The sequence below is a fragment of the Ascaphus truei genome, chromosome 3 (genome assembly GCF_040206685.1).
Source record: "Ascaphus truei isolate aAscTru1 chromosome 3, aAscTru1.hap1, whole genome shotgun sequence".
Classification (NCBI taxonomy): domain Eukaryota; kingdom Metazoa; phylum Chordata; class Amphibia; order Anura; family Ascaphidae; genus Ascaphus; species Ascaphus truei.
Genome location: NC_134485.1, coordinates 77,765,202 through 77,789,860, shown reverse-complemented (window position 1 = coordinate 77,789,860; position 24,659 = coordinate 77,765,202). Strand labels below are relative to the sequence as shown.

Genomic DNA, 24,659 nt, shown 5'->3' with positions numbered 1-24,659 from the left:
TTTAGTACATTTTAGGGTTGCTTAGCTGTTTAAATTAATTAATTGTTTTGTTGGCTTGTACTTTTATTTCTTGAATTGGTTGGAAAGGCGTTTATTTAATTGTATTTTTATGTTTAGGAATAACAATGTTAATTATTTTGCTGTTTTGGTGATAGATATATTTTATTCATGTGTCCCATTAGGCTTTTTAGTTCTTTTATTGTTGTGGTGTATAGGTGCTTGTGTATTTCTTGAATTGTGGTGTATTTTTCGGATGCGTGATTTTTTTTATAGGTGGTCATTAACTGCTACAGTGGCTTATCATGTCCATATTATATGGATGTGCTCCTTTTTTTCCCACCTACTGGATTTCCTGCATACCATGATAAATACACTGAAAAAACTGGCTGTGTGACCGTGCCAGCGATTTTTTTTTAATGAAGGCTACTACAATGGGCCCCTTAATGTATCTTTGAACTTCGGTGATATCTTGGTGCATACTCTTTTTTTCTATTAGTATTTTGTCTGGCAAAATAAAAGTCCAATTTAGTCTGCTCCACAGGAACCCCAGTCTTTCTCAGGAAAAAAACTAAACTATGTTTTGAGGGGGATTGTTGATTTATTAAGTAGAATACAGGCATAGTGAACACCCACCTACACTACTATTGGTATGTAAGGCGCATGTGCATATGATTTGCCAAAGATCCCTCTTTGGGGTTGACTTAACGACTGGCAGGGCTTGACAAGCTTAACCTGAAGGCCCGATATACATAAGCTGGCGGGAATCAGTATAATGATGCTGCACCTTTACTATGAAAACAGAACTATTCCCTTATTGTTGGGGTGCCTTTTCATAGTTTCATAATACTGCAAACTCAATGTTACCTGTTGAATTGGACTTTGTGCCTGAAACAATATTCTTCGCCCAAGCAGCTCTGCAAAGATGCATCCTACAGACCAGATGTCTATAGCATTGGTGTAATGACGACTCCCCATTAAGATTTCTGGAGCCCGATAATACTGAGTGACAACTTCCTGAGTCATATGACGAGATTCGTCAAGTTCTTCAACCCTTGCCAAACCAAAATCACAAATCTGAAAACAGAAAACAGACAGTTATAATTAAAAATTATATACTTCTATTAATATCCTACATTACAATATGCCACACAGAATGACCATAGCAAAATTCCAGAGAAACAGAAAAGTCATACATTATATTTAGTGAAATATTTATGGTGCCTCTAAAAGCAGCAATCCCGGTTTTTATTATACAGTATTTTAATTGGGGCTATGGCGCCAGGAGCTAAACCATGTTTTTTTTATTGCCTTGTGGACCCCGCTATTCCTTTTCCCCCTCACACAATGGCCGACAAATTGCGTCCCAACAGCTGCAACGTCATCCTGTTGAATGACCGCACTGAAAACCAAGCATCTCGGGGCCTGAAAGTAGCGTGGTTCTGCTCCAAGGAACCTGTCAGGTGAAATACTTAAAATAAAAAGATAATACAGTAATACATTTGTCTGGATTTCTACTTTAAATCTCCTTCACATCCTGATTCATTCTACCAATGCAGTAACTGGAGCAGGAGCACAGGCTTAAGAATCTATGAAGTAGAGTGACCAGAAGGGATTTTTTAAACTTCCCTATGACGCATGATGCAAAGGTTCCAGGAGGAAGGTTTGTAAAGTTGTCAGAGACTCCATAAAATGGCATACATATCAATGCTTAGGCTTCCTTGGTGACTATTTGCAAAAATAATAATTCTACACTCAGAAGGGGAAAAAATGATGTGCACTGGTCTTTCCTCCAAGTTCTATTTAATGGAGAGAAAGAAAAATACATTTTGAGGAGATTGTAGGCAAGGTAGATTTTATGTTTCATATTTAATTTATGAAGGCTAATTTAAGCCTTCATAAAGAGGTGAATGCATGTGTAAAACTTTTCCCACCATTATGACCAGACACGAATTTGCCACTTACACTATTATATAGCTTAATTTAAGAACAAACATCCTATTTTCGAAACACAAATATATATCATTTTTAAAATATCTAATGTTTAAATGGTCCAGGAACATCAGATCTTTACATTTTCATATTAGGGATGACAAAGGTTCAGCAGTAAGGTACCAGTGCCAGCACTATGGCTTTAAAAACTGGCATCAAAGGGTCTTGATAAACAACATGAAATACCTTTGTTCTTACTTAAGCTATATATTTGAAAGCAAACACCAGAAAAAAATAAATGCAAACATGGCACACAAAGCAAAGGTTCATGTAACCATCATACCTTCTATTTATAGAGCTATGGTAAAAGCAGATCTAGATGGATTGGTTTTTTTTTCTTGGCATTGCTAGCATGATATTTTTCCAGAACCCTAAGAAGGAATACTTTTGGGGACTTGTCACTTCTACTTCCACTGTTTCAATAAAAAGTGGCGTTTCCTACATCTTGCATCTTTCAGATCTAATTGTTATTCTGTAAAGACATCCTCTCTTTATGCCCCATTAATGTCCTCTAAATCCAAGGACCCCAGGGTTCTGGGTCAAACGTTTATTAAGTTTTATTATACTCATTTTGCATTGAAGGATTTATTATCAATAAATGAATTATTGAAGAATTAAGTAATTACTTTATGTGCTCATGCCACTGCTCCACCACTGTTTTTTTTTATTAATACACTTATTATTTAGGATGTCACATTAAGATCAATCAAGCAAATATTCAGAGTGGTTTTAATCTATTATCACGGCCATAGGGACCATCAATGCATGCCTCTGCAATGTGTCACAGGCTCGTCCAGTAGCAAACGACTTGACATCTGTAGTTATCTGTGTGCTTTGTTACTCTATCATTTTACATGTTCGGATATCAGACCCTACGTGCTTTAGTAATTACCATGTGCATCCCTCCTGCCAGCTATAATGTCGTGTTCTCCCGTATGATCAACTTTCTTAATTCCCATGCCGTACTGGTCCCTCTGTAATCTGACTGTTGTACAGCTCACTCAACGGAGACTGCCCTTAATGAAGTAGACAATAATCTCCATGAAGCAAAATCCCAAGGTTATTTTTCCTTACTTATCTTACTATATCTCTCTGCTGCCTTCGATGCAGTTAATCACTTCTCCAAATTCTACATGATTTTGATATCCGTAACCAAGCTCTATTCTGGTTCTGATCATACCGGTCCCATCGCTCATTTTTGGTTCTGTTGCCAACATGTCTTCTTTCCTTCTGTTCTGCTGGTGTACCTCAGGGCTCTGTTTTGGGACCTCCATTTCTCTCGCTACATACTATCACGTAGTGATCTCATCAACTTCTTTGGCGTTAGCCTCATCTCTATGCAGTTAAGCATATATATCTCATACCTGCAATCTAGTCCCAAATCTCTGAATGTCTCCTGGCTATATCCTCATGAATTGAGCTCCGCCGCCTTAATAACTTAATATGTCTAAAACAGAGTTCCTCATATTTCCTCCTATATCCCCCTTTTTAATCACCGTAAATGACACCTCCAACTATCCTTTTGCCTAGGTGACATTTGACTCCTCCCTTTCCTCCTCGATTCACACTCACACCATGGTTAACATTTGTTGCTTCCTCCTCCCTAACATTGCCATGATCCGCCCTTTCCTCTCTCAATCTACAGTACTGCTTAAACTGTAATGCATGAATTTATCATCTCCCGTCTGGATTATAGTAATATTCTGCTAAAAGGCTCCCTGCCTCACAACTTTCTCCTTGGCAATCTATCCATAACTCTGCTGCTAGAATAATTTCACTTTCTCCAAAAATAGTTCTTTCTAGAGTTGAGCAATATACCGGTATTCAGTAATATCGCAATAACAATCTCCCAGAGTGCCAATATAGGACATTACTTATTATCGTGATATTATGGGGTGCAGGTAGTCAGAAGTGCATCTTTGAAGCTGCCACTGAATGCAGACTCAGATGGAGGGGAGGAGCTTCGGGCAGCACGGGGAGAGAGAGCATTTGATAGCAGCGGGCTTCAGCAGGGAAAGGTAGGAACTTCTCTCCTCCCTTTCCTTTTGTTAAGTTCTCCATCACCCCACCTTCCACCTGGGACACTTAACGCGTTCCCCATCCTCCCCCTGGGGCATCTAATCCCTTCCTCGCTCCTCCCCTGGGACCCTTAACCAACTGCTATGCTTGCACTTCACCATTTCTCCCCTACACTGCTTCCATTGCCTGAACATCTCCCTCACGCTTTATGAAAATGTTACAATCTGTTTTAATTTTTAACAAGTCTTAATTGTCAAAAAATCTGTGTTACTATATTTTTCACATTTTATAAATGAAATGTGTTTTTAAATGGAGGGAGTATCTCATGGTAAGAGTGATGGGATGAGGGTGATGTTAGGGTGTTGGGAGCAGTGTAGGTGAGAAAAGGTGAAGTGCAGACATGAAAGGAATGAAGGGTCCTTTGTTCTAGTAAATCTAAAGAAAATGGATTTCTTTTGAGAACACATTTTATTTAGATTTACTAGAACATTTTCCGACTTCTTTAAAAAAAAGTATTGAGATACATTACTTAATATTGTTATCGTAGTGAAAATGTTGTTATTTCCCAACCCTAGTCCCTGCTAATAGCATCCTTAAATCCCTTTCATGGCTTCCCATCAAGTTTTGGATCACCTACCAAATTCTCCTCAATACCTTCAAAGCTCTCCCCTCATCTGTTAATCCCTACATACTGTATAAACTTTGAACTCTCGTTATACTTGTCTTCTGTGCTCTGCTCAGAACGGTCTCCTCTCCACCCCTTTACTGCTCTTGCCTTAAACATTTGCCCCTTACATGTCGAACTCCCTCACACTCCGTATATGCCAAGCACCTTTTCACAACCTTTAAATCAAACCTTAAAACTCCCCTCATAAATGAAGCATTGCCGTAGCCTACACTCACATGACTACTGTCCACAGTCGCTCCTATCAACCATTGTGGCCAAGCACTGACATCTATTGCACTTATTCCTTATCCAGCAATCCAGGGCAGGTATTTCCTTTCCTATTGTCTGATTTTATTTGTTGCACTTATTGTATTGCAATTCCCTGTAATGTAGGTTCTCTCGAAAAGCGCCCTGTACACGGTGGACACTGTATAAATAAATAGATATATACAAACCCACATAATTAATACACTACCATTTTATAACATTGTTTAAAAAAAATAGATTATCTATCTAAATACTTCTGTAGCAAAATGAAGAATTATGGAGGTTTGAAAAGTAAACTTCTGCCATTCATTATAACCTCTTACCAAACGGCACCAAATGTCCCGTTCTGTGCTTAAGAGTGCATTTCAATAAACTTTATAAAATACTGCTAATCTATTTCTTCTATTTTTTCTTCAACCAATTTTAGCAGGAGACAAAATACACAAGTCAATATATTTTACACTGATATTTTACATTTACCACTTGACAAATGGTGGGTTGTTTAAGGCAAAGACTACCTTAAGAACGCAGTTGCTGTTCACAAGCAGATTCCCTGGTTTAATGTCTCGATGTAGAATGCCAGCTGAATGCAAATACTTCAGACCTTAACATTAACGAGATAAATGAAAAAGTTAATTTCAAACATACAGTAGTGCATGCATTCATCATCATCATCATCATAATATATTTCAATTTTTTTTTTAGAACTCTAACAAACCATGAACCTTGCTTAACCCCTTGAGTGACAGAGGCAGAAAAGTCCCAGGGCTTAACGATAAACTACTCTAACTACCAGTTGGGATAAATCTCTTAAAGTGAATGTGTCAAGTGCGTGGTAGAAAGAACACCTGTCTTGGAATGCAGGATCTTTCCGCAGAGAAAGGATTGAGAAGCCTCAAATAAGTCTCTGTTTTTGGTGAGCATTGCTATAAAGTGTTACACTATACTATGAACGTGCAACAATACGTGGCACACAGGAATTTCTGTTTAAGTGGCAATTATTTCTCATTCTTTTTATGATCCAGTAGTATGTGACTGTGAAATGTTTTGCAGTTTTGTCCTACACTGTCTTTGTAACACCCCTGTAGACTTTCTAGCTTTGCATTGTGCTAAAGAGAAAGTGTGAATACAAAGTGATTGTTCCATAGAGGGCTACCATAAGTAATAGAAACTCCTATCTATGCACTCAAAATCTTTGCTTCTGGAAAGCCTCCACATGTTATTTCCATATAGTTAAGGCAAACTTACATTTTAGAGGCACTGAGCACCAATGCCTTTGGAGATTAGACAAACAATGATACAGTACAATGAACTGTGGATGACTAGGTGAGATATGGTCTGAATTCTAAGTATATAGACCCGTGGTGTAGTACTCCAAGCTAAGGCCCAGATCCACAAAGCTCCGTTATTGACTTAACAAGACTAACGTAATTGAATGCATCGTTAAATGCTGCAAGTATCTTCAAAGCTCACCAATACAGTGTTAAGTGCTGTTTTCCGCCATAACGAGCCCTTGCATTACTATAATGGACGATCTACAGTTGAAGGACTAACAGTTCCCAGAATCTAATTAACTTTCTTTGGGGAACGAGCTTTTAGCCACACTGCTCCCATTATCTGGAACTGTCTGCCTCGTATAGTTCGAGAGGCCCCGTCTCTGGAAATGTATACAAACAGGCTCAAGACCTACCTCTTTACCCAGGCATTTAATTAATGAACCACAACCTGTCTGGCACCTAATAGCTACAATACCGTCCCATCTTGTATTGTATCTTTTCTTGTGTCTGGTCTCTTTTACAACCTTCATCTTTTTTTCTTTTACCCTTTTGTAACTGAAGTGCTTTGAGTCCCATTGGGAAAAAAGTGCTATATAAATAAACTTATTATTATTGGTGCTCATGAAAAGAGGTGTTCCCTCTAACAACTCCTATCCACAGAGCCCCCTTACAGTTAACACAGGGATTTAACGATGCATTACATAGGTCAGGGGGGCACAAGACTTTTCTGGGGTGGGGGGGCATAAGACTTTTCTGGGGGGGGCACAGCGGTTACAGAGGCCCCGCGCTGAGAGCGCGAGGCCACAGTAAACTTACTTACCCAGCTTCAGTCACGCGTCTCCATGGCAACACGGCGTCAAATTACACCCGTTGCCATGGAGACATGACGTCAAATGACGCTGAGGGTTACGTGACATCACATGACCCTGCAGCGTCATTTGACACCACATTAGAGGTGAGGTGGGGCGCGATCCAAGAGGAGAGCAGACGGGGGAGGAAAGGAGGGGAGGGCGCAGCACATGAAGTTTGCGCACCCCTGACTTAGGTCATACCTAAAGGTGGAGAGAGAGAGGGAGTCCTATTTTATTAGAGTCTCAAGTGATATATATATATATATATATATATATATACACACGTCCTCAAAGTCACCTTAATAAACAAAGCACAGCGAGAAACCTGTGCACAGAAAGGAGCACACCTGAGACGCATGTGATGTATGCCAATAGGAGTCATTCAAATATACTTTGCATATCCTATTTGTTTATGTTCCCTGGCGTTAACCTCAGGGAGCAGAACATCCATTACAGATAGTCATCAGAGGAGGTTGTGAGCCCTGAGTTAACTGAGCTTCATGAATCTGTGTGTATCTGTATTATTTATTGCTCCTTCAGCCCTTGAATTCTAGGCACATAATGAAGAACATAGTATAATCCACAACCAAAAGAACCTAAATCTATTTCAATAAATGAATGCTTTTCCTAGTGAATGGGCCCCAAGGCGTCTTAAGTCTTTGCTCTGCTACAAATACCACGTCAGTCGTGAACCATAACTTCTGAAATGTGATTGCTAGTCTACATTTAAAAAACAATTTTAACATTTTGGGGGCCCTTGAATGTACAATAATGAGACAGCTCAAAGGAAAGTGAGGAGATCTGAAAGTTGAATGAAACGGTTCACTTAAAGGTGTATGCTGCTGTAAGGTGCGTTAAACAGTTTAGTACTTTTAACCCTTTTTAATTGCGGTAAAAAAAAAGAAGCATGAATGAAATAAATACAGGCATACCCCGGTTTAAGGACACTCACTTTAAGTACACTCGCGAGTAAGTACATATCGCCCAATAGGCAAACGGCAGCTCACGCATGCGCCTGTCAGCACGTCTTGAACAGAAATACCGGCTCCCTACCTGTACCAAAGCTGTGCGCAAGCGGGGAGACTATAGAGCCTGTTACAAATGCCTTATTTACATCAGTTATGCATGTATATGACTATTGCAGTACAGTACATGCATCAATAAGTGGGGGAAAAGGTAGTGCTTCACTTTAAGTACATTTTCGCTTTACATACATGCTCCGGTCCCATTGCGTACGTTAATGCGGGGTATGCCTGTAGTAAAAGCAGAACTGTCCACTTTGGCCTCAGATGTTATAGTTTCAGATACATTTCTAAAAAACAAACAAACAAAAAAAAACTTACCTCTTAAAATCTGATACAAAAACACTTTGACATGATCTGAACTGAGAGGCTGAGGAGAGACAATGATCTTATGGAGGTCACTCTGCATTAATTCTGTGACAACATATCTGAGATTTCAATTAAGGAGAGTGCAGAACATTGCATGAAACAGATTTCATTCAAAACAAGAGAGATACGTGTACAATGGACATCAGATAATTCATTAAAAATGCTAAAATCATCAACTCTAGGTCAAAGCTTAGTAATAGAAAAAGGTTTCAGCTTTCCGATACTAAATACATTGAAATCCCACTAGACATAATATGAATAGACAGGGTTTATTTAAGCACAATGCTGTACTGCGAAATAGTTCTCACCGGCAAAACAGGGCTGAAATATTCAGTGGCCATATTTGTACTTTTTTTTCCCCACACGGACACAAAAATATGAAATATCTCAAGAACCGGGAGTTCCCCGGAAGTTGGGGACCACAAACAGCTCCAGGTGAACACTCAGTTCAGCCAATTTAAATAAAGTAATACATAATTTGGAGGAAATTGCGGCTTTAAAGCAGCACAACTAGTAAAGGAACAAGGGGATTATTCTCTATCCGCCAAAGCAGCTGATCGAGCTATGTTCAGCCAAGATTCTTCACTGCGGAGATTTTGGCCAAAAATGGCCCAATGAGTTGCTTCAGGGGAATGGAGAATAAAAAAAAAGGTAACATAACTTTCTAGCCTAGAGTAAACTCTCTTATATAGTATGTCATTAGGACATCACTCATACAGGTGGATGGTTGCACAGTAATTTTACTCACGTTTGTGGGTCAAAGAGAAATAGCCCAGGAAAACACATTTTTTGAGCATGTAAAATAATACAATACAGTAGTTCAATAACATACAGAATATACTGTGTGGTGGATATAGGGGAAACAATGTAATACGTGATAGTGATTACTTTTAAGTCTAAAACAAGTATGACAGCAATCAATGGAGTGGTCTGTTTTTTTGAGGTTTTTTTCGCCAAGGCAAAGATTTGTAGGTAATGTTTGGCATTGAATGGGCAAAGTGACTCATTTAACCTCATTTCCCAGAATCTCTGGCTGCAGTGGAAAAACTTGTATGCTAAAAGATGATGGTGAAAAGCAGAGTTACAGACCAGTCTGAGACTTGTGAAGGTTCTCACAAGTGCCATTTTCACCGACAGATATGTTTAACCCACTGATTCCTCTGTTACCCTGTTTTAAAGCCTGTCTCTATTATTTATTTCTGGTATGCTAAAAATAACAAACTTGATTTGTTAATTGTGTCCTGTTAATTGTCCAGCTTGTAACAGGCAGATTTATTGGGGGGAGGTCATTGACTGTTTAGATGTATAAATCTGATACCACATTAAGGAACGCATTAGCAGGATAGCATTAGCATCCCTAAGTGAATATCTTTAAGTGAATATATATATATATATATATATATATATATATATATATGCAAATATAACTGTATGCTCATCTGCATGTCTTAGGCAGGTCTGCAACCCCGCCTTTCTATTATATCTTTTTATATATATATATATATATATATATATATATATATATATATATTCAGTGGTTGACAAATCACCAAAAAATCTACTCGCCGAACAAAAAAATCTACTCGCCACCTAGTACCACACGTGTGCTGCTTGGGCCAATAGGAGCTCGCCACGATGTTAAATCCACTCGCCCGGGGCGTGCAAATGTATAGGTTTGTCGAGCACTGTATGTATATATATATATATATATATATATATATATATATATATATATATATATATATATATATATACAGTGTTCGACAAACCTATACATTTGCTCGTCCCGGGCGAGTGGATTTAACCCCCGGGCGAGTAAATATTGGCCCAAGCAGCACACGTTTGGTACTAGGTGGCGAGTAGATTTTTTTTGTGTGGCGAGTAGATTTTTTGGTGATTTGTCAACCACTGTATAAATATATATATACAGGTTAACTAGTTGGACTAGAGGTGGACTGGGGTGGGGACGGCATCTTACTGCAAACTCTTCTACACAAGGCAGCAAACGGCGAACTCATCTGACTACACTATTATCCCATGCTTGTTAGCCAGCACAATTAAACCCCCATTTACACTTTATTTACTGCAGCCTCTCCCAACTCTTGACTGCACACAACTGCCTCTCCCCCTTCCCCCCCCCCCAAAAAAAAATCCCTGTGGAGACCCTGAACTGACCCTAGCACTGCAAATGCAGCAAAACATTTTGGAAGGAAAAGGCACATCTCTGCTGTTTACTCTGCACACACTCGGCTCACTACAGCTTCATACAATGTTACCTACCTCTGTGATAATGAACATGCTAAGTATTTCAACTCTGTTGTGGATAGAGAGAGTAATAGTTCCATGAGGCCATAATAAAGAATAAACCCCTCCCTCCTGGCCAACACCCAATATCATCATACACCCTGGATTACTCAAAAGCGTTGCACTATCTACTGAATATTAGTGGAGAACTCTGAAAACCAGCATACCAGCCACTGCTCATTCTAATGGCAAACATGACAAATTTACAACTTGCAAACTACTCAAATTTCTGGCAGGGAATATTGCACTTGACCCAGGCCCTCCCTTTTCAACTCTGTCCCATACCCCTGAGAATACTCTCCTCAAATTCCAAAAAGGTCTGTTGTCCATATAAATATCCGGAGCCTGCTGCCCAAACTGGATGAACTAAGGGCATGGTGCCTTATGCATAAACCCAAACCCATAATTCTCACACAAACATGGCTAACCCCTAAAACCCTTGATGCAACTATCGCCATTCAGGGATACTCAATTTCTAGGAAAGATAGGTCAAAGAGAAGAGGGGTGTTATTTTAGATTGCAGACACCTTACCATTTATGCTGCTAAATTGCGCCCCAAGCCCACCCTCTTTTCAAAGTTGGCAAAATCTTTTGAGAGTTGGCAAAATCTTCCTCCCCTTTTCTAAGCCCGTCTTGATTGCTGGCATCTACCGCCCCCCTAAAACCCCACTACAGTCTCTCAATTTCCTCTCTGAATGAGAAGTGTAAGCTGTTGGTTCTTGGGGATTTCAATTACAATTGGCTTGACCCTAAAAACAAGCAAATCCAGATATAACGCTTACTCACTTAACCTAACGTAACTAATTTCCCAACCCACACGGACAAACATCTCACAACCATTCCTTGCTAGACTGGATCCTCTCCTCTAGTACCAGCAGAATGCAATCCTCTGGCATCCTACCTGACATTTTCCATGACCATGCAACAGTGTCCTGTGGATGGAAAATCAAAACACCCCAATCAAGCCCTAAAGTTCTCCGCACTAGAACATTTAGAAACTTTAACCCACAAAAGTTTCTGGCAGATCTTACCAGAATCAACTTAATTCCCGACCTTACACTCGACTATTTACAATCAGAGTTCTTAAAACTGTGATACCCATGCTCCACTATGCAGAATAAGAGTAAGGGGAGCCCACCTTCCATGGGTTACAACCAATCTAAGATCGCTCTACCATCTTAGGGATGCCTTGTGGAAAAGCTACAAAGTAACTGGCACTAACAAGGATCTTAATGACTACAGATGCTTGCGGAATATGTGCACAAGGCAAACAAGACACTTGAAAGCACAATATTACTCTGTCAATCTTCGCCAGAATACATCAAATCCAGCTAACTTTTGGAAGGTCATCAACAATATATTCCAACCTTCTAGTCATCAACAACCATCAAATATCATGAAGGAGGCTATTACTCTGACAAATACCACTGACATTGCAAATGAATTCAATGAATACTTTGTGGGGTGTGCTACGAACCTATTAACGAAACGCAACCCAAACTACAAACATGAACCTCATTCTGGGAGCACCCCTAGAGCCCCACCCTCTCCCAACACTGCCCACAATTTTCCATTTGTCCCAGTATCTGAAGAGGAGATTACACAAGTGCTCCTCAAATTAAACCTAAGCAGTCAATGTAGACCTGACACTGCAAATTAAGTTCCTATGACTTGGCGCCCCAGCCATTGCCAACCCGCTTTCTTCCCTAAACAACTTTATTCTGTCTGCAGGCTATATCTCTAAGACTTGGAAAACTGACACAGTTATCCCAATCTTCAAAAGTGGGATCAAAAACTGTCTCAAACTAAAGGCCAATCGCTCTTCTCCCAATACTATCCAAAGTCATGGGAAAATGTGTTCACTCTCAATTAAGCGATTACTATACCAAGTCAAATTTCCCTAGCCAATTCCAATCTGGCTTTCGCCCAAACACTCCACGGCAACTACCCTTCGTAAAAGTTGGCAATGAGATCCAGTGTGGAATGGAACTGGGACACCTTACTAGTGCAATATTCCTAGATTTTGCAAAGGCTTTTGATACTGTTGATCATGTTAGGCTGCGAACCCGCTGCGGCCGGCCGCGGACCACCAGACACTTGCCCGAATGGTCCCTGCCCCCGCTGCCTCCTTCCGGCAGGGCTGACTACGTACTGTGACGCGTCAGCCAGCCGATGCTGCAAGAATCTAGTGATTTTCGGCGCTGACGCGTCACGTGGTACGCGAGTCAGCCAATGGGGAGAAGGGGAGGGAAGGAGCTAGATGGGAGGCGCCTTGGGCGGGGAGCAGGGAAGGAGCTGCGGGTTAAAGTGTGTGAGTATCTATGTGTATATGTGTGTGTGTGTGTATGTGTGTGTGGGGGGTGGACGGCACCACGATCAGATCCCGCCCCCCTCCCTCCCACTCCCGCTCCCTACAGACCGCATATCGCGGTCTGTGTCTGTCAGCGCCCCGCCTGTCTGCAGTGCGAGCGCACTGACTGAGGGAGCGGGGCCTTAGCCTTATCTTGCTAAACAAACTCCAGTGCTCTGGAATAGGGAAGCATGCTTTAAACTGGTTTCATTCCTACCTATCAAGTAGATCCCAACATGTGTCCATCTCAAGCTCGAACCCCTTGGATATCATCTGTGGTGTCCCGCAGGGCTCTGTTCTGTGGCCCCTACTCTTCTCAGTGTTCATCAATGATCTTGTAAGAGAACTTCAATACACATGTATGCGGATGACACATGTTGTATGTACACAGCCCTAGACTCTCTGACCTTGAACACATACTACAATCTGACTTTGAGACTTGAAAATTGGATTTCCCACAACAAACTGTTTTTAAACACTGACAAGACTGTAACAATGGTATTTGGGAACAAAGCTACATTTCTAAAGCTTCCAATGAATGAGCTCCAGATCAGAACCAACTGTAATATTATCCTAGCCCCTGTTACTAGTTTTAAATATTTTGGCATATGGTTTGACTCCAATTTAACATTTGGGTTGCACATCGAAACCCTGACAGCCAAAACCTATGCCAAACTAGGTGTACCTTATAGGAACAAATCCTCCCTAAGTCTGCTGGTCAAAAAGTGCATCACACATGAGATGCTATTGCCAATTATAGACTATGGGGACATAGTATATGGCACGGCACCCCAAACTCACCTTAACAAACTTGATACAATCTGCAATTGAATATGCCGTTTGTCCTCCAATGCAACTACAACACACATCACTGCGAAATGCTCAAAGAACTAGATTGGCTATCACTTGAGTCTAGGTGCAAAGTTCACCTTTCCTGTCTTGCCTTCAAATACTTTCTGGGCAAGCTACCCACCTATCTAAACAAGCTCCTCACCCCTGCCACATGCAGCACTTATCACCTGAGATCTGACTCCAAAAAACATGGTCCCAAGGCTCAACAAAGTATCGGGCCGCTGCTCCTCTCACAGAGCACCCCACAACTGGAACAATCTACCAGAGACTCTCACAGCCGCCACCAGTCTAAGTTCTTTCAAAACTAAAGTTGTCTAACATTTTAGTCTAGTGTGTAACTGTTAGGCCGCGATTATAGTGCGTGCGAACAAAATGTAGCAGCTCTATCGGGACGGCCATAGTGCGCACGACGAAGAGCGACCAAGTGGAAGAATTTGGAAAGTCCTTAAAGCAGCAACACTACCGTACATTTTCCCTTCTTTTCTTCTTATTTTTTATATGTAAAGTATGCAACAATGTACATTCTTACCCAAGATTGCAATCGTTTGGTGCTCCTGTTATAAAGCTGTGAAAATCCCGATTGTGTGTGTAAAATGTCCTAATGTCTCTTGTATACAGTAATCACTGCGGCATAACAGAACTCTGCATTCCGGTTTCAGCACACAAAAGAAACGTTTATTCAGAAGATAAATACTCGCATACAAAAATAGTACAAAAATGGTGGTGACATCAAATAAATTATAATATCTTCAGAGATAATTCTTTTTTTCCCTGGTGTTAACCCTCTGTCTGATCTTAATGGTAAATCTTCTCGTGGTGTAATCCTTCTCTTCTCTTTCTTAGCTAAATCCCAACACAGCTGCAATCCCATTATAACCCTATCCTAATGAATCTACAGAGAAGATTAATTTACTATTAGAATAATTAAAGTATGCGCAAGTCTGTATTAATGAAGAATAGTTGCAAATCAAAATATCGTGTGTGTTGCTTTTATGCACTGGATTCAAACCTAATTACAATATACTAATGTAACTGAACTAGAATTCTTACAGTGTGCCTAATGAAATGGCCGCCTTTCAGTTTCAAGCAATCCTTCCGTCAGTGTAACTTAGCAGCTACAATGTATCCTGATATTACGAAGGTAACATTGACTACTACAGTTTACAGCTCAAACTGCTGGGAACATTGCAATACTTTTCTGTTTGTGATAGTTTGTTACCAAATATCTTGCACTGCTGGGGAGGTGGGCAAAAACCTGCTATAGAAATCAAAGGATGCTCAGTAAATTAAAACCAATTAAAAATGACATTTGAGAGTTGAATTAAAAATAAAAAATACATTTTAAAAAGTCACTATTATCCACCACTACAGAATGGATTTATTAAAAAAAATAAAAAATAAAAAGATTTCACATGTTTTGCTGCTTTAAGAGTTGTCGGTAATCCTAACATGATGGAAAATAAATATTTTGATGAAAAAAGCTCTGATTCTTTTTCATACACCTGTAGGACTCAAGGCCCTTTGAGTGACCATGTTTCCTCTCATCCACAGAACATGGTGGCAACTCATAGGAAAGGAGACATGGACTCAAAAGCTTAGTAACGTCCCATAAAACCAGGTTCTACTGTAAATTGAGATCAGAAAGTTGGATATTTATATTAATATGGTTGCCAATTACCAACATTACAGACAGTTTTAGGAACCATGCATCAAAGATTCTCTAGGAAAAAAATGACACTTAAATCCATGGCAAAAAACGCTCTCAGATATATATTGCTGAAACAACGCCTATTGAAAGCAACAGTTTTTCCCCCCTTTAACACATCTTTGATACATAACCCTCATATTATCTATAAACAGCAATACAATTACTAATTCAAAGCCTCACAGAAAGTTCTATTTCTCCAGTTAAAAAATCTACGTGGGCTGTAGGAAACAATGAGTGTAGAACAGAAGTAAAAATGGAAAAAACTCATTAACACAACTCAAAGCATTGATGTTTTTGAGAAGTAATATTCCAAACAATATGAAAGCTGCAAAATAAACATTATTACTGCTGAAAGGGGCCATTATTTTGTAGTTCTGTATTATTCAAGTTGCAATTACGCTCTATCAAAGCCTAAAGCTACAAATCTTTGCTGTTGAAAGCAAAGCACAAGAGAGAAAAAATAATCACATATGAGCACAATGTTTTCAGTTTAGTAGGTCACGATAAGAAAATAAACTGTTCAGAGGTTATACTTTCACATACAATGCTATTTTACACTGAATGCCTTTAAAATGCAACCAAGCCATTTTCACAGGTCATTTCACACACTGGCAACTATTTAATGTTATCCTTACATTCTCTGCGCTGTGTTCTAACATTCAAATGCAATACAGTGCACGTTAATGACGAGATTTCCATTTCGCCATTCTGAAAATCCTCCCAAATCTCTCTTGTATAATGTCTCCCATATGCCTCTATTCGTTGCTAGGCCAACCAAAGCAGCTTAAATTAAATGAGGGCCTAAAATGGCACCTGCACCACTCCAGGTCTGTTGTGCATTAAATGGAGTTCACTTGAAAGGGACTCGGAGGTGCCATTAACTTGAAAAGAAGCTATCTGATTATTGTCTCTGGGTAATTTAATGAGGGCATCTAAATAGGAGTGAATACAGTGCTTGTTTGATGTTCCCATTTCCTCTAAATGTGACAGGCTCTCAAACAGATGGTGCCCAAGTGGTTTAAAGCTTCCTTTCAGGTCTGCAAATATGAAGAACAGACAGAAAAACTGGCATTGTTCGATTAGGAAATTTCGTTTACATGTACTTTTTGTATTTCTTTTATGTTAAAGCAACAGGTGATGCCAGCTTGATTGGAAACTTGCCTCATTGTGCATTTTTTCGCTTACAGTATTAGTTTGAAATGTTTAACCATTTAATAGAAATATTTTGTCACATTTAATTATCAGTTCTTGCATAAGAGGAGCACAGCCGTAGACGGGTGAAAACAAAAGGGGGAGAAAAAAAATGATAGTGCAGCAATCCAGTGAAAGGAAAACGATACGCCCCCAGCTTTCATAGTCACCGGCATGAATTAGATCAATTCACGGTCTCAGTCCTTCCGACGATCAAAGTACAGTACATGGAAGAAAGCAGTGATAAATATAGTGTAACACTTTTTACTAAAAATATAAGAATAAAAGTACAAAAACAGTCAAACATATGTTATAGAGACACCAGAACAGTGGATTTCATAGACTGCGTTAGTGGTGCTCCCCCGTGTGTCGGCAGCAGTTACGTGTCACTTCTTGTTGGATTTGTTGGTGTCCCAATAAACAGATTAAATTGTAAGTTCTCTTGCGCACGGTCTCCCCATATATCTACAGTACATTTGTGTGTACTGTAAATTGAAGGATTATGATTCTCCAATGGTTGCAAGCCCTTCAGAGCAGCGACTCATTGTGCATGCAACCTTCTATGTAGAATGCTGCATACATTGTAAGCGCTGCGGAAGAATTGCAATTTCTTCCTCATTGTTTCATGAAAAATCTGTCATTTAAAGTTAGCCTTTTGCTTAAAAGAAGTTATAATACAGTAAGAGTCACAAGCCTTGTACAATTCTCCACTCTGCTATTTGCTCCACTCTGCTATTTGTTTGAGAACGTAGGAAATTTTTGCATATGGAGAAAATGTATGCGAAAAAAGCTTGACTACAAAAAAAGCACAGTATCAAACATCTACAGACAGCAAGATGGAAACAATTTGCTAGGAGCTAGTTCGGTGCCAATAACTACAGGTGTAGCAAAGATTAATGTCTTTAAAGGATAAACGCTGCGGAGGGTCCCATTCTGAAACATGGACCCCCCGCAGCAGACACTGTCCCTCACACTGCAAACGTTTGCATGTTCGTCCGCGACTCTGAGGACAGTAAGTCTTGCTACATCTGTAGGTTGTGATTATAGTGCCTGGTGCAGGGCACGCACGCTAGACCTGCACTGTTGGCAAGAGGCATCGGGAGCTGTGGTGTCACACGAGCGGTTCACCCTCATTGAATGAACCGCTTCACGTGACGCTGACGTCACGTGGCCGTCACTTGGAGATTGAACACCTTAAGCATATCACTGCTATTGGTTCACTTTGGCTCCACGAGGGAGAGCACCTTCAGGTCACCCACATGTTGGCCAATCAAAGCTATGGTCATACTATGGTTAATCAAAAGCAATCTGTATGTATCTCTGCAAAGACAGATAGTCTATGATGGCTTTAAAGGGAAAAAAAATCTGAACACAGTATAAAGTAAAGATAGAAGAGTTATAAAGAGATATTCATATAAAGAGACGGTTGCGCACACTATGTGCAACAACATTGGAAGCAAGGTACTTGTTTCGGCGGTGACTGTGCGTGCCCCGTCGCAGCACTATAATAGTGGCCTAATTGGGGGAAGAATGCAGCAGTAGTGCCAATGGTGCAGTTATACATTCTAAGGGAAAAAAACGTGTTAAAACCAAAAAAGGAAAAACAAACACTATTTTGGTCATACATTCCAATTAAACAATTAGGTTAAAAAAATTCTAAACAGATAATTCATATGGAGAATTTCACAAGTCATATTTTCTAGGTAGCTATACTAATACAAATTGATAATACATGGTCATTAGGGCCTGTAACTAATAAGCAGTTGTGACAATGCTATGAAAATACTAGTTCAAAGAAGTATGTAACTCTTAAAAAAAATCCTATTTTCTCCATACTGTACAATAGCACATACTGTACTTAAGGTTTACAATATAGATATTATTATTACACAGCTGCAGAATAGTCACAAAACACAAAATGCCACATTATAGGTGCCAACTAGAGCCTGTGTGTAGCCATCCTTTAACTATGCCATATTATGGTTAATCAAAAGCAATCTGTATGTGTCTCTGCAAAGACAGATAGTCTATGATGGCTTAATAGGGAAACAAAATCTGAACACAGTATAAAATAAAGATAGAAGAGTTATAAAGAGATATTCACTATGCAAAGTACTGCACCCCGATCCGGTATCAACTGCCATTTAAGTCAGTCCAATACCTCACATCGGGGCTTAGTGAATACCGGCCCGAATTCTCAAAACAAAAAGGAACAATGTATTGATATGTAAATACGCTGGATGGTCAAAATTCTGGACTCGGAAGTTAAAATGATCAAGGGTGAAATGTAGTAATTTAAGTTCTTGTAAAGCCGTGATGTTACTACATACAATCCAAAAATAAAAATAGATTAAATAAAAATAAGGAATAGTACACCAAAATGCACATGAGCGTAAAAAATTGCTAAAACCATCAAGCATTTCAATGAATAACATTTCTACAGAGGAATTCAGACTAAGATTATTTTCTCCCAGAGCTCCAGTGTAATTAATGCTCAGTATCACAGAAGGAAATTACGGATTTGGCATCACTAGCGTACATCTGGAACACGGATTATCAAATCACTTTCAGCCAAAACAGAGACAGACAGGAAGATTCTAAGCATGTTTCACTAATCATCCAGCCAGGAATTATTTTATTTTTTCAAAAGATAAGGGAACTGATAAAGAAGAATGGTGAATAGGATAAAACAGTTGGTAATGAATGTATTTATTATATAATGCTCAGGTCTAACAGTCACAGAAAGTGCTTATTCAAAAAAACAAGAAAGTTGATCTTAAAGCTCTGAAACAAAACCAGTACACAAAATCTGAATAACTTTTAGCTTAGTATCAACTGAAGAACCCATGTTTGGGACACAGTTTCAGCTTTGATTGGCCAACATGTGAGTGACCTATAGGTGCTGTCTCTCGTGGAGCCAAGGTGAACCAATAGCAGTGATATGCTTAAGGTGTTCAATCTGGTATTTTATTTATTTTTTCCATCAAAATTAGCTTTGTATATTGTTTCTTGGTAAACTATTTATTTTTCAGTTTCCAAAAATCATACAACACAAAGATACACGAGGATTGTCAATACAGAAAAGGACGGAGCAAAGAGTAAGATCTAAGCAAATTATAGAGCATTTGCACTACATCAAACCAGGCTTCAGTCCACCCCATTAACCACGTGATTTAGTTGCATCATATAAAAGGTAAGCAACTAAAAAAAGTATATAAAAGTAAAAAGAGTACATTAATAAATTGGGACAATAACAGCATATACCAACATACTGATGTACTCAAGCTCTGGACACCAGATTGACACAAATTATTTAATATACTGTATGCGTTAACCTTTCCATACTCAGACCTTCCCAAACTATAATTTTGCATTGTCTTACCGATATTGTAATACTGTTCCAAAATGCAGGTTTAGTGCCTATTACAGCATTTAAGAGAAAGAAAATCAGGGACTCCCAAAGAGGATGTTTTTGAATGCAGTCTCTGTTTAGTAAGACAATCTGTCACGTACGGCACCCAGCTAGCCAGCAACCTGCATACGGGACAAGGGTTAATACTCACGCCCGCAAGTGCTCCCACTTTTCACCTCTGCAAAGGTCCGTCAAATGGAAAATATCTCCTCTACAGGATCAATACACAACCCGCAAGCTGCCTCACTCTTCACCCCTGCAAATGGTCCCTCAAATTAGTTATATCTCTCCTCAATCAATCCATCCCAATATACCACCAAAACGAACAGCACACAAGTGAGCACGTGACTTAGATATGCGCCCAGGGATAACACACACGGCTACTCTAGCCAACATACATTTCTCTTCCGCAAGGAAAAAATGAGTTAATATTAACCCCATCTCAATTAAAAATCATAGCTATCCACTGCCACCATCAGGGGGTATGCAAATAATATAAGGTGTAAAATTAATATTTGCCAGGGCCCAAGGTCCCTAGGTCCCTGTTTATTATGGAAAAACTATGCACTGTAACACACCAAAATCAGTTGTAGCCAAATGTTTCTGAACACTTTAATACCCTCCCCAGGGCATGCAATAATGCAATAGTTCATTCAGAGCCCAAAGCATTACTTATTAAATGCTTTAATATATATATATATATATATATATATATTTATCTTTCCCCTCCCCTTTTTCCTTCACCACCTTCCCCTTTTCCATTCCCTGTTCCATTTCCCAACTCCCTTTCCCCTCTTTTCCCCCCGTTTTTTTCATTTTACTTCCCCCCCCCCTTTTTTTTATTCACAGGTCATGCATTTCTCTTATGATTTTTATTATGCTTGTGTGTTGCTCCAATGAGATTTTTCTGTGCTTATTTAATGTGTTATTCTTTTACTTATATATATTTATGTTATTTTTGGATGTATCCAATATTTAATCTCTGTCCTTTTAAGATTTATTATTTGTATGTTGTTCATTCATCTAGCTATTTGTTTTCAATTGTTAGTAGGAATATGTTTAAACTGCTTAAAAATAGGCTCTAGTGCTTTATGATTGTCATGTATAATGCTGTCCAGCAATGAAACAGGGTTAAATTTGTGAAATTGAAAGTACCTGCCCACCATCTGGACTGGCCAATCACACCAATAAAGGTGATATAAAGGACATCCCTTTTGACCATTGAATTCCACCCCTGACGAATTCCACCTAGTGACGAAACGCGTAGGGCGTTTCCCAAAGAGGCGAGTTTGTGGCTGACATTACTGCACAAACGGAGAGAGTACCTTGGAGCTGTTGCTATTTTGCTTGGGACTGCTGTCGCTTACGGTTTTGCAGTTGCCTGCTGGTGAGCAGTGAGAGCTGTGGGAGGTGTATCTGGAGGGAGTCTCTGACCGTGTTGCTGATTATTACATCATCTGGCTGCAGTGGCTCCAGTGCACCTTGCTGAACCAACGGATACACCAGAGGTGGCACCAACGGGACAGGCTGATACATTCCCTTCACAGCTTCAAGGCGATTGAGTATATCTCATAAATGCTATTATTTTTACTCTGTTTGTGAGTGCGCTTTTTATATTTTACAATCCCATAAATACTGTTTTATACTTTATCACACTAGGAGTGCGCCTGTTTTTTCTTCTTGTTTTCTGCAGATATCCTTGGGATTTGGTGATCCTTATATATGGGCAGCAAAACTCCAGTGGACTAAGTACATTCTTTTGAAATTTCAACTGACATCTGGTTTTTATTTTATTTTTTATGTTTCATATTTTTTATTTTTGCTATAGATTTCAGTTGTTTTTATCAATAGCCTTGTTAACTCTATCTGATTTACACAGCTGATTTATCCTTATCAAGCTTCCTAAGGCGCTACTCCAATTTGTTTGTTTATATATATATATATATATATATATATATATATATATATATATATATTGCTTAGGTTACAGAAAAGGTATTACAAAAAAGATACAGTTACAATAAAATGCAGAATAGCTTCTAAAAAAGGTAAAACAGACAGAGAATCCTATAATTATGCACATTCTATGGATTTTACCCAGAGAGGTCGCTGGTTCAGATAATGAGGTCTCATGTACTTTGTCCAAAGCACTCCTATGGTGAGATCTGATTTTCAATATCTTTTCCCAGAGTTAAATACATTCTTTCCTCATGGCACCAGCATAAGCCCACCCCTTCTAGAGGATGCTTTGAAGCTGCTCTACCCAGAACATGTTTATAGAACCTTGTTTAGAACAGTTGACATCTTGAGTGGGCTATCCTGGATGGACCCCCACCCCAATCATCCATTTGAAGTTCAGAGCAGACCAAAGAAACAGGCCTGACCTGTTTAAAACCCAGCATTTTTGTATTTTTTTTTTTTAAAAAGTGTAGCTCATTAACCCCTCAAGCACCAAAGGGATTAAACTACCTAATATCTCATGATATTATCATGACAGCATCAATGGGTGCAGAGGTACATATATGTTAGTGACAGAGTTGCTTGTACTGCTGAAATGGACACATTTGCGGCCAATCCTGCCATAAGTATTTCATAAGACTACCATTACAACTACAATTTCTCTTCTCCAGCACTGGTATCCCCTTCTTGACCTGCCATAGTACTAGATTGTTACTCCGCATGCTTGATTCTAGGTGCTATATATACACTATTATTATTGCTCATAGAAGGGCAAATGGTGATCCACAATATATAAGCACCCTTAGGAATAAGGGTAATATTCCCTATTTTATTATTTCTAATTTATGTGTTTATGCGCCGTCGTCTGTATATTTAATAAAACTTTATTATTTTTTGCCACGGTTGGCTTTTAGTGGTATCCGTCCTCCCACAGAGTTGGGAGCGGCTACTTTAGGTCTTGTATATCCAATTGCCAGTTAAACATACAAGTATTGAACTATTGTGATTTTCCCTTTGGACTGAGTGCAATAAATAGGGTTCTGTTTGGGTGATTCTGTTTTCACCTGTTTTGTTTACAGTTGTGTTCTGGCACCCTATTTCTATAAAGGCTTTGCTTATACTGTAACTTCATGACAAACCAATGTTAATAACCAGGTTTCCATTACAAAACAAAATGCTGAAATTATAGTTGTGGGGACGGGGGAATAAGGTTTACAATTATTACAGATACTTCATCAAGACTATTTTTAGCGATTTTCATTGCGGTACAGTATAGCAATTAAGTCAAGTCAAGCAATACAAAGCAGTGTGGGCAGAGAATGTCACTCACTCAAGTTGCAGGGCATGATGTAACATCCAAGTTAAAGTATGTATGTTAAAGTGTATAACTATGTAAATTTACAAACCAATAAAGGCCGAAATCTATAAAGCATATATCCGATTGCTTTAACCATCATTCATCTAGTGTTCTATTGTATTTACCAGAAATCTAGAGCCCCAAAGCAGCAATATGTGCATCATTTTCATCTTCAATTTTGTGATACCTCAAATAATGTGTTGGCTTCATGCGTTTAACTCCAACCCCCTTCTAAAAAAATAAAATAAAAAATAAAAATAAAATTACATATTAACTTGCATAGGGGGTGGTTATCACTGCTCAACCTTAATATTCAAATAGTATTGATAAATACAAGGCGGTGCATGGGGAATGGAAACATACTATTTTCAACAAATGATCCAGAATGACCACCAAAAGAATTCCCACTAAGTTGCACACAGCTCAATTATAACAGCATTTAAGGGGACAAATCCCAAGCCATATGGGAAGCCAGGAGGTTTAAAAACACAAAAACAAAAAAATATTTATTATTCTATACTAACTCTTCTAAGTAAAGACAAAAATTCCTTTTATAACATTTTCTTGTATATATATAAAATCATCTAAAAGAGATAGCGCTGGAGTATGCAGATATATTATATGCTTTTCAATGAATTCAAACATGTGCATGTAATTTGCAGATACACATAAAATAAATGTGTCAGTTTATATCACGTATATATAAATTGGTGATATATAGCGCACTATAGGATCTATATTGTATAGCGTCACAGATTCAGATATACAAGCTGTATGTCATATTGTAACCAAGGTTTATAAACTTGAGGTATGGCTATCAATAGTCAGAAGCCATTAGTGTGCCTGCCAAACCCCAAATGCATCACCGCAGACTGTGCAAGTTCATCTACTGCGATATTAGTACTGACCAAAAATTGTTTATTAACACTATTTAGTTAGTTTGCAGTATGCCCTGTATGTATATATTGTCAGGGTTGGCCGTATAGTTCATACAACCGTTAAGCTATAGTGCATCCGCTTTTGAATCATCCTTGCCCTGCATACTCCGTCTCAACTCCGAAACCG

The 24,659-nt window shown here is 39.1% G+C and overlaps 1 protein-coding gene across 1 annotated transcript in view; it reads right to left on the bottom strand.

The window, feature by feature from the left end:
- The window catches only part of NLK (nemo like kinase), a 217,275-nt gene that overhangs the window by 47,182 nt on the left and 145,434 nt on the right, over nt 1-24,659 (bottom strand). Inside the window, exons 4-6 of the mRNA XM_075594349.1 lie at nt 8,414-8,520; nt 5,461-5,546; nt 865-1,074 (exon numbers count right to left, since the gene is read on the bottom strand). Coding sequence (XP_075450464.1) covers nt 865-1,074; nt 5,461-5,546; nt 8,414-8,520 — 403 coding nt within the window. The remainder of the gene's footprint in view (nt 1-864; nt 1,075-5,460; nt 5,547-8,413; nt 8,521-24,659) is intronic.